Here is a 14,166-nt window from a genome sequence, read left to right on the forward strand (position 1 = left end):
TAAACTTAATCAGTTTGCAAGTCTTGTCTTACTTTTTTATTTTGAAACTCAAACCTTTATTTTTAAATGTGTTAAATGCCTGAATGTAGAGCATGCATCCTTCGAGCTTAAACAACCCCAGGCATTGCTAATGAAGAGGCCTGCTTATAAATAGCAGGAAAATAGCTTGGTTATGTTAATCTCCTCTGGATCTGCTGGCCTTGGCAGGATGGAGGCCAGAAAACAGCCAGGTAAACAAAAAAAAACATCTCTGTTTCATGTCACACATTGATTAAACTTTCCCCTCTCTTCTTCCTCCTCCGCCTTCTTTTTTCTTCCTCCTTCTCGGCTCCTTCTTCTTCTCCTTTTTCTTCTTCTCCTGCTCTCTCAGTGTCTGCCAGGATACGTGGGGACGAACTGCTCTGACGAGATCAATGAATGTTTCTCCCAGCCGTGCCAGAACGGGGGCACCTGCATTGACCTGATCAATACCTACAAATGCTCCTGTCCCCGGGGAACCCAAGGTCAGCAGACCCCACGCACACTCCTCCACACCACTCTGCCCCTCCATCCCCTCCTCCCTTGTCTCCACGCTTCATTAATTAGGGCTTAACAGCAGCCGGGGCATGTCTGCAAAACTCCTCCTCCTGTCGTGCCTCCATCCTTTCCTCCTCATGTCAAATATGACATTGATTTTTCTCTCACTTGTGAGGAGAGGGTGTGTTGCCCAAATTGCCAGTGGAGTTGGGCATATCCAAAAAAGGATGAGAGTTTTTAATAATAAAAAAAAAAGTCAGAGGCCTTAACAAAAAGTTTAGGAAAATCAACCTTAAATTATGCATTTTTTATATTTATGATTTTATTATTCCCCCCTTTTTATTCAGATTTGTTTTATTTTATTAACCACATATATAAACTTATTTTTGTTTTTGAATATATAAACTTGATTTTAATTATTTACTTCATTCTTACAAAATAATTGTTTCTTACTGCGATTTTCTGCTTCTATTTTAACTTAAAGAGGGTTACCGTGTGGAAGCAGGACACCATAAGTATTCATTTTATTTGTTAATTCTTAAAGTAGTTAATTGTATTTCTGAGGTTTGTTCCTGCTTTTACCCTCTATGGTCATAATGCATTGCAGCAATGAGGCATTTCCCATTTTTGAGGGAATTATGTGGCAGTTTTTTCCTACACTACATTTTTCTTTTTGCCTGTGGCTTTAGATCAGGCAGTTATTTATAAAAAGGTTCTGAACGTTAATGCGTTTGTTTTCCGATTGAAAGCTGATGATGCTTTTCCCTACTCCTCCCTCAGGTGTGCACTGTGAGATCAACATGGACGACTGCAACCCATTCACCGACCCGGTCACCAACGAGCCCAAGTGTTTCAACAAGGGCAAGTGTGTGGATCGAGTGGGGGGCTACCACTGCATCTGCTCTGCGGGGTACGTAGGGGAGCGCTGCGAGGGAGACGTCAACGAGTGTCTCTCCAACCCCTGTGACTATCGGGGGACGCACAGCTGCATCCAGCTCACCAACAGCTACCGCTGCGACTGTCGCACCGGATACACAGGTACACAGCCGGTCGGGGGGGAACGAGGTGGCAATTTTGTGTCAGTTTAGAGAATGAGGGAGAAACATGTGCTGTTGCTTAGGTGTTTTTTCAGATTCCCAGCCCATGAAAAACATTTGAATTCCTAGGGCCCTTTCTTATTCTAATGTTGTACAATAATCCGTTTTTGTTTTTACTTTTACTCGGTTCCTGTTATGCCTGTATATGCCTTTTTGGCCTTATACAGATATGATATTAAGCTGAGCAACAAAATGTAACTTGCACTGAAATAGAAATGAAACACTGTAAACTAATCAATTACTGTTGCATTTGCAGTTATTTTATGAATTGCTTAAAGTAAAAAAAAAAAAAAATGTTTTCATAAGTAAGGATTTGACTGCTTTTATATGTGTCTTATGTGACCATAGATTATATATTTATTTCGGTTTTGAACTGCTGGTTGGACTAAACAATCTCGGAAAACGTTACCATTTGAGGATATTTTTTGAAAGTGACATAATATATGGGTGTGACTCTTCAGGTGAACGCTGTGAAACTGTGTTTGATGGATGTAAGGGGAAGCCGTGTCGCAATGGAGGGTCCTGCGCCGTAGCCAGCAACACACAATACGGTTTCATCTGCAAATGTCCTCCTGTGAGTACCTAAACACTCCTACACACTTTCAAGTAAACACACACAGACAGGCAGATCACTGTCACTTGTAACAATATTATGTTAAATCACATTCAGAGAAATACAAAAAAACTGCTACATCATTTATTTTAACATTATCCTTAAAATAAGAAAATTGAGGCTTGAACAACTCTTTTTTTCCAAAAGGCCTAACTGCCATATTTTATACATTTGATAAAAAATATATACAGTATATATATATATGTTTTATCAATAGAAAAGCTTTATATTATTTTACTTGTGCATGTCACTATCCTCGGGAAGCACTACCACCTTCTTTTACTTTAAACTTATCCTATGAGAAAGATTAATGGGGACCAGACTGTTGTCATCATGAGAATACATTTGTGTCCTCTGATAATCACACATACACACATAGTTGACCTACATGCACACATAATAGATTTTATAATGATTATTTAAATAGAACAATATAATAATGAGATCTGAAGTATTTTCCAAGATCATATTGTAATCCTCATTTTAATCTTTTTCCTCCTCTAACAGGGTTTTACCGGCTCCACGTGTGAATATGACGCCCAGGCCTGCGGCAGCCTTCACTGTCGTCATGGAGGCACCTGTATCTCCGGCCACAAGAACCCCAAGTGTCTGTGCACCCCATCCTTCACCGGGCCGGAGTGCCAGTATCCCACTGACAGCCCCTGTAACTCCAGCCCCTGTTACAACGGTGGCACGTGTGAGTACACCACCGAGGCGCCTTTTTACAACTGCGTCTGCCCCAACAACTTCAACGGCCTCCGCTGCCACATCCTGGACTACAGCTTCCAGGGAGGGTTCGGACACGACATCCCGCTGCCGCCTCCCGAGGTGGAGGTCAGTTGCGACATCCCGCTGTGCGAGGAAGCTCAGCACAACGAGTACTGCGACGTGCTCTGTAACAACCACGCCTGTGGCTGGGACAACGGAGACTGCTCGCTCAACTTCGACGATCCGTGGAAGAACTGCTCGGCCTCTCTGCAGTGCTGGCGGTACTTCAACGATGGGAAGTGTGATTCGCAGTGTGACAACGCCGGGTGTCTGTACGACGGGTTTGACTGCCAGAATCTGGAAGGACAGTGCAAGTGAGTAGTGTTTGGAGTTGAAATTAAAACTGAAATATTAGTGGAATTGTATTTAACAGGCTGTAGTGTGCCACTGACAGATCAAAGCAGATCCAAAAACGAAACAATTATTGTATTTTCTATTTAAATGGAAAAGTTCGAATTTACACAGTTTGGCAACTCAAAATGCACTAAAGTTTTATTTTCCAGGCCAGGATTTAACTTTTTAAATAGAATCCATATTTTCGAAATAATATAAATTTGAACTTGTTGTCAATGCGGCCTACAATGAAGATTTAAGGTTCACCTTTATTGTCATTATACACTGTAGTTGGCCCAGTTCATGCTACACAAAAACAAATTACAGTTTTAACACTGATTATTAAACTGGTCATATATTTTAATTAACAAACAAATATATATATATTTCATTCACAATAGATACTTGGTTATATATATTATGATTTTATACAGTGTGTGTGCTTCTGTTTGAACCCAGATCATGTGACATTACTGGAGCAGGATAGTAATTCAATGAGGTTTATTTGTGACTCCTTTTTAAGTCTACATTTGTGTTTCTGTGATGCAGCCATCTATTGCTATCTAAAGCTTTAATAGTGCTTGGTATTATTATTCTTAAACATGGTCATACTGAATATAATGAACTGCACCCCTAACTTAACCTCTTTTCTGCAGTCCTCTGTATGACCAGTACTGCAAAGACCACTACGCTGACGGCCACTGCGACCAGGGCTGCAACAATGCTGAGTGTGAGTGGGACGGCTTGGACTGCGCTAACAGCATGCCAGAGAAGCTCGCAGTGGGCCAGCTGGTCCTGGTGGTGCACATAGCCCCCGTGCAACTCCTCAACAACTCCTTCGGCTTCCTGCGCGAGCTGAGCCGCGTCCTCCGCACCAACGTGGTCTTCAGAAAGGACGCCAAGGGCGAGACGATGGTGTACCCATACTACGGGAACGATCACGAGCTGAAAAAGTACACAGTTAAGCGCTCAGTGGATTCCTGGTCAGAGGTTCCTGGCAAGGTGCTGAACGTGATGAAGAGGAGCCTGAAAGACATGGTGGGCGGGAGCAGGAGAGTGAGGAGGGAGCTGGATCACCTGCAGATCAAAGGGTGAGCAAAGATACCCTGAGATGTGTTGGTCTTTAACTATACTCCACGTTTTTAAGGATTCGGGAGCTAATTCATAAAAAGAGGTTGCAGCTTTTGTGGCAGCTGAACCTGCACGAGAAAGACAAGTGCTCTTGTCTATATTGGCCTGTATTTCAATTATGTAAAATATTGCATGTGGCACAAGATTACACACTCTCTATTACAAATAAGCCTTATTGCGTCGACTTTCCCATTCACAAACATTGGCGCTCAGTGCGTCACACAGTAAAAGGACAATGATTAGGCTTTGATTGTAACTGATTGCTTATCTTTCCTGTCATCAGTGATTGTAGCTGGATAAAGGCATCGTCATGCATTAAATTCATTTAATTTTGTATTTAAAATTCCCATTTCAGTGGTCAAAATAGGTTTAAATATGTAGATTTAACTTGACCTCTCTGTGTGCCTTCTCTTCTCTCTTCAGTTCTATGGTTCACTTGGAGGTGGACAACCGTCAGTGTTTCCAGCAGTCCACCGAGTGTTTCCAGAGCACCGATGATGCTGCTGCCTTCCTCGGAGCTCTGGCCTCCAGCGGCAAACTGGACGTTCCCTACACCATCGAAGCAGTTTATAGTGAGTACATCCTATTTAGGTCTTCATGGTTCAAATAAAATATGTTGTTTGTAAGGTTTCAGTAGAGAAGCATCATGTTGCACTGGGTAACTGTTCTTCCTCATGATTCTTTTTAAAGGGGACCTATCATGCAAAATGCACTTTTGTATGTCTTTTATACATAAATATGTGTCCCCGGTGTGTCAGGGAACTCACAAAGTGTCAGAAAACAAAACCCGCTCTCTTTTCCTCCGTACCCACATCTCTAAAAAAAAAAAGAAAGGTGCGAACAAGCAGATCCAGAATTTTCGCTCCTATAACGTCATTGGCGACATCCGGCTGACGTGACACATCCCAACCTATCGTCTCCGTATACAGTTGCAGCTGTGTGTCTGTGTATTCAGCAGGATGTTGGAGGCTTAGAGTAAAGTTGTTATATATATATAATACATATAATGGCACTGTTCTAGTGGTAAACACTTAAGAAAGAACATGTCAAGCTATGTGCTGTATCAGAAACAATGCGAGTAATATGCTGTGTGTTTACATTAGCAAGCATGCTAACAATCAGAGCTAGCCATGGAGCTAACGCTGTAGGCTACTGGAGAGAATATGTGTAACATAATGTCCTTGTGGTTCAGAAATAAATGGCTACAATGGGTGATCTGTTTGGTATTTTAAGCAAAAAACTTCACAGACATGTTTTGTATAAGTATGGCCCTACAATATATGTTTCCAATATAGCATGATAGGTCCACTTTAAGTCAATTCCACATAAGGGGTGCCAACATTCAGGCATTGACGATGAACGATGAACCAAGTCATGTCATGTATAAAGTCATTTTTGTACAGCGGTCTCTGATAATTACACAACTCAAATTAATTAATTATTCTGGTTATAAACAAAAACAAAGCCCAAAATCTAAAACACGAGAGTTGTAATTTAGATAAATGTGACCTGCTGGCACGATCCTTTGAGGCCTTGCTCTACGATCTACACACACACACCCACAAACACACACTCACACTCATGCACACCAGAGGGTAAGACACGTGCTGTTCATCTCAAACTGAACGTATCCGCCCTGCCCTCTGGTCGGGTCCTAACCCTACCGCTCTTTGATTGTGTATTTGTTATGCAGCGTTGAACAAATGCAATTGTGAATCTCATGGCCTAAACAATCAATCCTTCTCTCTGTGTGTAAATCCACTGGCTTCAGGCTCCAAAATGGTTAATTGCTGCAAATCAACTCAACCAACCCCCTACTCACACAATATAACACTCCATCTCTATCTGTCTGTCTCTCTCTGCCTTTCACAGTCATGTACACATATACATCCGCAGATAACACACTCTCACATGCACGCACACACACTTCATCCCACAGTGTGAGGGGCTGCTGCAACCTTCACCTCGCCGAATGTAATACCAGGACTTAATGCATCTCTAAGGGTTTAGGTTGGGGGAGTTTATCATTTCAAAATCGTTAGTAGAAAAAAAGAGAAGGGGAAAAATTGATCGGGAGTGTGCTAGAAGTTGGGAGTCTTTGTTATCTCGAAAATCCTAATAAATCCTTCGTCTTTACAGCTTAAAGCGCGTGCAGTAATTTGAAGTTCATTAATCCCCCTCCTTTTTTTCTCTTAAAGAAGAAATGGTAAAGTTGTCTCTTGGTACCCTGGGTTGAAAAGGGAGAGAGGAGGTGGTGATGTTCGTTTTTCCCCTTTTTTCTTTTTTATCACGCCCCATCCTTTTTTTCCTTTTTTGATGAAAAGTGTTTAGCAATTCTGATTATTACTGAATAGATAGTAGAAGCTAGCTTTACAAACGGTGAGGATCGTCAGTCAGTTTCTGGCGCTCACTGCTGGTTGTGGTGTGTTTTGGAGTGGGAACCGTGGGGGCGAGGAAGAGCCGGACTCGCTCTGCTCCAACACTCGGGCTGATCCTGGGTCGGTCCACGTCTTGACCATGTCCTCACTTTTCCTACCAGGCGGTGTGGACCCCCCGCCATCGCAGGACCTCTACCCGATCTACCTGGTCCTGGCCGGCATTGGGATACTGGCCTTCCTAGGAGTGGGAATGGTGGCTGCCCGAAAGCGCCGCCATGAGCACGGGCGCCTCTGGCTCCCCGAGGGCTTCAAGACCACCGAGACCAGCAAGAAGAAGAGACGAGAGCCTGTCGGAGAGGATTCTGTGGGATTAAAGTAAGTTTTGTTTATTCACAGAGTGGCGTTCAGGTACCTGATTTCGTCGCGGGTCAGGTGAAGGGCTAGTTCTGATGGTCAAAATGGGTGTAACTGGTGATCAGTCAAATTTGGGAAAGGGGTGTTTTGCCTGGATCATTAATGATAATGATATAGCGGATTTAGGTTGCGCATTAATTGACTTGTTGGGGCAGAGGGGTGGGGTATGGATTCAATCAATGCTTTTGTTTTTCGGCATTGCTGCACCATTAATGGTGAGTGCCTTGGATGAGATGGAGGCAGCAGAGTTCATGGATCTTTACTGGCTTTTCTGCTTCCTCACAGGCCACTGAAGAACGCCTCGGACATTTCACTCATGGACGACGCGCAAAATGACTGGGGAGAAGACGAGCCTTCGGATGCAAAGCGCTTTAGGGTAAGGAAACTAAAATATGACACCTCAATGGAGCTTTTAAGGAGTTTTAAATGTTTTTAAACTGCAAAAACAATTTCTTAAAAAAATTATTCTGGAATTTGTACAATTGACCTCTATAAGGGACTCAAGATAATGTTGTTTCGCATTTTAATGTTTACAATATATGCATTACAATTTAAAATCTATTTTTTTAATATACTGACATTTAATTTAATTTAAACTCTAATGCTGAATTTCATCTGCATCACATCCTGCTGTTTCTGTTGCAGCAGTTTGACGAACAGGCTATCCTGGAGGTGGACAACCAGACGGACCACCGTCAGTGGACGCAGCAGCACCTGGACGCCGCCGACCTGCGCGTCCCCTCCATCGCCCCCACACCCCCTCAGGGCGAGATTGAGAATGACTGCATGGATGTCAATGTCCGGGGACCAGGTGGGTGACCGAACCTGTGCTTACTCACTTACCATTAAGTACAATTGTCAGGGGACATGTAGATAGAAACATTGGATTCAGACCTATCTTTGTTTAATTGTTATTCTAAATTACTTCTTCAAAGAACTTATTAAAGATCAAATGTAATTGTTTAATATGTCAGCTTAGTTATAATTTTGTGACAAAATATGAATATAATCCCTTTTTGAAAGAAATTGTAACCTATTCAGGTTGGTTAAAGGTTAAAACTCATCAATATTTGTTAGAAACAAAATTATCTTTGTTAATTTTAAAAGTAATTTCACAAATTACTTGTAACTTTTTAAACCAACATTTTTAAGTAGTGGGTGTGTGTGTTTCTGAATTGATTCATGCCTTTTCTGAGCTGAGCTTTCACATTTCTAGTGTGTGCGTTTTCTGTGTGTGTATAATCGCGCATGTAGGAGTTGCTAAAGCCCCATGTCCTGAGGGTAAAGGATCTTCTTCAAAGCAGCCGGCTGGAAGCCTGGCGCCTGGGGGAAAACACTGATTCCTGATCAGATTAATCATTTGACCAGTAATGGGCCTCTGTTTTCTTTTCTATTCCACATTACAAAAAACCATGAGGGCATCAAATGCAAAAACCCAATTTTGTAGTAAGTGCCAAATTCCCTGAAGAAAAGCTCTAAAAGAATCAAAGTAACAGGGTTAATAACTTTAGAGCACACTTTTCCCCTCCCGTCAGGGATCGATGCACTTGAATAGACCAAATCTGTGAGATCTGGGGCTTGCTATTCTTTTGAAGAGGAGAAAACCTATTCAAGTCCACTGACTGAGCTGCCTCTCACAGTTAGATATTAATTCTCAGTTTTTGCAGCAGCCTAGCTTTAGCAAGCCCCAGCCTCTATCCCCCTAGCTTCGCCTTCCTTCTGAAGCTTCTCCTGCGCCGGGGCCTTGATCAAAATCCATTATCGAAAGGAGAGGGCTGTGATGATTCAACACAGGCAAAAGTGTCAAATCCACATTCGATTTGTATGTTGCTTTGGTTTGATCTGCCTGCTGCTTTGAAGTGAGGCTCCTGAAGCCGTCACTGGGGCAGTGCTGACCATGCAGGACAAGTCCTTCCTTTAAATCACGCTATCCCTCTCCCCCCCCTGTCCAGATGGATTCACGCCGCTGATGATCGCCTCCTGCAGCGGGGGAGGTTTAGAAACAGGCAACAGTGAGGAAGAGGAGGACGCCTCCGCCAACGTGATCAATGACTTCATCTACCAGGGTGCCAACCTTCACAACCAGACCGATCGCACGGGGGAGACCGCTCTGCACCTCGCCGCCCGCTACGCTCGTTCCGATGCCGCCAAGCGCCTGCTGGAGGCCAGCGCAGACGCCAACGTGCAGGACAACATGGGCCGGACGCCTCTCCACGCCGCTGTGGCCGCTGACGCTCAGGGGGTCTTCCAGGTGGGTTCTCGATGCCAAGATTATTTCTTAATTATTTCTTGGATTAAACAATTGAGTTAAATTAGCAGTCAATTATAATTTTAAGATATATAATATAAATGCCAAACATTAGTCCTGTCTAGCTTCTCAAGTGGGAGGATTTGCTGCTTTCCTATTCTTTATATTTCTTAATTAATTAATTGTAATAATTTGGGTTTGGATTTTTAGACAAATGTAACTATTTGAAGATTCCTGGGCTGTGTGAAATGAGGATTGTCATTTTTACATTTCACAGACTTTACAATTCATTGGTAAAATTCCAGTCAAAAATTGTTGTGGCCCTAAAAAGGAAAGCTGTCAAATAATCGTTATATTATTGCAGACCAGAAGTCAAAATAATAAAAGGAGTAACGTGATATGTGTCTCTTTAGATTCTGATAAGGAACCGTGCTACAGACTTGGACGCCCGCATGCATGACGGCACGACACCCCTGATCCTGGCTGCCAGGCTGGCCGTGGAGGGCATGGTGGAGGAGCTCATAAACTGTCACGCTGATGTCAATACAATCGATGATTTTGGTACGGTTTCCATTTTATTCCAATGATATAAGCTTTCAAATCATTGCAATTAAGTACCTTATGTAGTTAAATCAGAGCTTTAACTGCATCTAAAAATGCTTTATAATACTAATCTTTTTGTTTTACCTCTGCAGGTAAATCAGCCCTGCATTGGGCCGCAGCAGTAAATAACGTGGAGGCTGCAATTGTACTTCTCAAGAATAGTGCCAACAAGGACATGCAAAATAACAAGGTGAGAAAAAAAACTGCTCTTAGTTTTGTAAAACAACCCAGATTCATTCATATAGTATCTTCCATACAAACATGCAGCCCAAATTGCTTCACAAAATATAAACAGACTGAAAAAGATTTTTTTTTTTAAAGGGAAAAAACAGACCACATTTTGAAATAAAAATAATTCATTGATATAAATAAATAAAAGTCACAATGAATAACCACAGGATATGGGAATTGTATGAAAACAAATTATTTAGACATTAACAGCTAAGAAGACAAATAATGATACGTCCTTCCGAAACAGCATTCCTGAAAGTCTCTAAACACGCTGTCTCCTTTCTGTCTGCCTCAGGAGGAAACGCCTCTATTCTTGGCTGCGAGGGAAGGAAGCTTCGAGACTGCTAAGGTCTTACTCGACCATTTTGCTAACAGAGAAATCACCGACCACATGGACCGGCTGCCCAGAGACATTGCGCAGGAAAGAATGCACCACGACATCGTGCGGCTGATGGACGATTACAACCTGGTACGGAGCCCTCACATGCATGGAGGGTCGATGGGCACCACACTCTCCCCCCCCCTCTGCTCGCCCAACGGCTACCTGGGTATGAAGCAGCACCAGCCTCAGGGCCAGGGCAAGAAGGCGCGCAAGCCCAGCGCCAAAGGCATCGGCTGCAAGGACGGCAAAGACATGAAGGTGAAGAAGAAGAACTCGCAGGACGGGAAGTCCGGAAACCTGCTGGACGGCTCAGGTGTTCTGTCACCGGTTGACTCGTTGGAGTCTCCACACGGCTACGTGTCTGACGTGGCCTCGCCGCCCATGATGACGTCCCCTTTCCAGCAGTCACCTGTGTCCCTGAACCATCTGCAGGGTATGTCCGACCCCCACCTGTCTGTGAACCACATGGTGATGCCAAACAAGCAGGAGCTGGCTCGAATGCAGTTTGACCCGCTGCCCCCCCGTCTCACCCACATGCCCGTGTCTGGCGCCGGTGGTCAGGGCGCTATCAACGGCCAATGCGATTGGCTGTCCAGGATGCACGGCAACATGAGCCAGTCCAGCCAGTTTAACCCCATGAGAGGAGCAGCCGGGGGTCAGGCAGCCCTGCAGCACGGCATGATGGCCGCGCTCCATAACGGCCACCCTGCCAACAGCCTGTCTCAGATGATGAGCTACCAGGGGATTCAGAACAGCCGGCTGGGCCCGCAGCCCCACATCCTGCAGCAGCAGCAGCAGCAGCAGCAGATGCAGCAGATGCAGAACCTGCAGCAGCTCCAGCAGCAGCAGCAGAGCATCCAGCTGCAGCACCAGAACTCTAACACCACCAGCAGCCAGAACTTCATCAGCGGCGAGCTGGGCTCCCCGGAGCTCCAGCAGGGCAGCGGGAACTCCAGCTTACCCATCCACACCATCCTGCCGCAGGACACCCAGATCATCAGCCAGTCCATGCCCAGCACCCAGTTCCTCACCCCACCCTCCCAGCACAGCTATTCAGGCCCCATGGACAACACCCCAAACCACCAGGTGCAGGTGCCTGATCACCCCTTTCTGACCCCCTCCCCCGGCTCCCCCGACCAGTGGTCCAGTTCTTCTCCTCACTCCAACATGTCCGACTGGTCGGAGGGCATTTCAAGTCCACCGACGAGCATGCAGTCTCAGATGGGACATATACCTGAACAGTTCAAATAAAAAAACAAGCTTCCCGCCCAGATGAGCTGCTGTATATTTTTTTATTATAAGAAGGCACTCTTTGTTGAAAATGGAAAAGAAAAAGGGCAAAACTGTAAACATGATTTCATAGGACATTTTGATATGCTTTTATACTAACAGCTACACCTTTATTTCATCCATTCTTTTTATTTATTAATGCCTTATTTATACGCATTGCCTGCTTACAGTAATGGTGGGGATCCGTGGTGCAGGGTCATACGCAGGACAGAGTTTTGTCTCTTTTCTTTTAGCATTTATTTTCTTCAGTGAAGCCGCAGCATACACACTGGGTATTTATTTCCTTAAGGAGTTTTAGTCTTTGCCTTTTTCATATGATTTCCCAATCTTTGTTTATATTTCGCTTTTGTATAATCTTGTTTATAAATACACTTGTGATTATTGGGCATTTTATATAGCATATTTTAAGTTCAGTGTTATTTCAGTGTTTTGTTCTTAGTGTGGCAAATATTTTTTAGTCAGTCGTTGATAAACGAGTTATGACTGTTAACAGAACACATGTCCTGTATGTTTTCACAATGCCCCCCCTTTTAAAATATCATGTAATTCTTAGTTATGCTCTCTACAATTGTGTACATTTCTTGAATCAATGGGACAACATTACGTTGTGCCTCTAGATTTGATTGTGTTCATGTGTAGAGATGTGTTGGAGATGTGATATGTTGTACAGTATACAGCCATCTTGGAGATTGGCAGTTAAGACAGGCATCGGTTGGTGTCTGAGAACTGGCCCGTTGGCCACAGTGTGTGATCTTGTCCGGAGGGAAAAGGAAAAGGAATTTCCCCTCTCCCTCCTATTAGTTTGAGCCTATGGCTGTGTTCTTCCTTTTTGTATAATTCCCTTGTAAGCAAGATTTTGTTTAAGAAATCTGATGTCTTAAGCATGCAATTTTGATAGGTCTCGCACCAGTCAACAGCCTCTAAAATGTCAAACAGAATTTATATTTTGTATTTTAATGTCCCTTATGCATAAATAAATTTGAACTATTTACAAATAGATATATTGTTAGGAGACATTTTTCTCATAAAAAGGAAAAAACACATAAATATTGAGGTATAATAAATTAATATTTATTTACTGTTCTGTAACACATTACATCCACTGAGGCAACCATTTGTGCATATCATTAAATGTTTTTGTTACACTTTGGTTTGTGAAAAAGAAACTGTTGGCCAAGTTTTCTGTTGTCTCGGCTTCAGTACTTTGTGAGACACTCCCTCGTAGAGTTTACAAAATGTTTGTTCTGTTTTTCTAAACATTAGGTTGTAGTAATGATATCTGCAATATGTTTCCTTCCCCGTATAAATGTATACTTTACAAGAAATGTATTTTACCCTTTTCATTTTCAATTTGTAAAAAAATGTTCTTGTCATAATAAAAAGGCACCTGGTGTCTTGAACTTATGATAACTGTCTTCATTTTTATTTATTACTTTCACTAAAGATCCATGTTGAGTATACACACTGTGTGAAACAAGCAATTAGCTAGTAAGTCATTACAGATGTAGTTCTATAAATACAGTAAAAACTGTTCCGATCATTCCAAGATGAAATCAATAGGTTTTAATTGAAAGGGACTTTTATTCATAAAATAAAGCATTGCACATATTTACATTTTGAAAGGGCCAAGTGCAACTATTTTACTGTGTGTGTCTCCCTCTAGTGGTGGCAAGTATAAGCGTTACATTTTACAATTGAGTGACCTAAATATAAGGTTCAGCTGTAGAGTTACTTCAGCGTGTTTATTTCGTGGAAACATGGAAAGTTAAAACTAAATAAAGCAATCTTTGCCTGACGTATGTATTTCCATTGCCTCATTTAACTACTAGGAAAACAATTATTTATGGGTCCGAAGTAATCTAAAGTTCGTGACTGCTTCTGTGTTTTTAGGAAAACCTTACACATTAAGGGAATATTTAAGCTTACCACATTGCACATTTTGATTTCAGACAGCCTAACTACTGGTGTATTTTAAAACTGGGGTGAGTTTCATGTATAGTTATTTTAGTTTAAGTATCAGAGCTCAACTGATGGGTACAATGTGGGAATCATATTTGTGAATTAAATATTTTGCCAATATAATCAAATAATTATTTCCATATTCCGTTTCTTTGTTCTCCTATAGAAGGCAAACTTTCATATTTTCACATGTTAAAATAAGA

At 42.6% G+C, this 14,166-nt stretch overlaps 1 protein-coding gene across 2 annotated transcripts in view; it reads left to right on the plus strand.

The window, feature by feature from the left end:
* The window catches only part of notch1b (notch receptor 1b), a 51,387-nt gene extending 37,979 nt beyond the window's left edge, over window positions 1–13,408 (plus strand). The window contains exons 22-34 of one of the 2 annotated variants that reach the window (XM_079689185.1): window positions 371–503; window positions 1,297–1,554; window positions 2,075–2,187; window positions 2,734–3,308; window positions 3,984–4,418; window positions 4,882–5,030; window positions 6,998–7,211; window positions 7,536–7,626; window positions 7,899–8,061; window positions 9,203–9,501; window positions 9,912–10,059; window positions 10,194–10,291; window positions 10,628–13,408. In XM_079689185.1, coding sequence (XP_079545311.1) covers window positions 371–503; window positions 1,297–1,554; window positions 2,075–2,187; window positions 2,734–3,308; window positions 3,984–4,418; window positions 4,882–5,030; window positions 6,998–7,211; window positions 7,536–7,626; window positions 7,899–8,061; window positions 9,203–9,501; window positions 9,912–10,059; window positions 10,194–10,291; window positions 10,628–11,965 — 4,014 coding nt within the window. In that variant the 3' untranslated portion in view covers window positions 11,966–13,408. Of the gene's footprint in view, window positions 1–370; window positions 504–1,296; window positions 1,555–2,074; window positions 2,188–2,733; window positions 3,309–3,983; window positions 4,419–4,881; window positions 5,031–6,997; window positions 7,212–7,535; window positions 7,627–7,895; window positions 8,062–9,202; window positions 9,502–9,911; window positions 10,060–10,193; window positions 10,292–10,627 lie in introns of both variants that reach the window. The other variant, XM_079689184.1, reaches the window with a different exon arrangement.
* Window positions 13,409–14,166: the final 758 nt, after the last annotated feature.

This window comes from Notothenia rossii (genome assembly GCF_949606895.1).
Source record: "Notothenia rossii genome assembly, chromosome: 6".
NCBI lineage: Eukaryota > Metazoa > Chordata > Actinopteri > Perciformes > Nototheniidae > Notothenia > Notothenia rossii.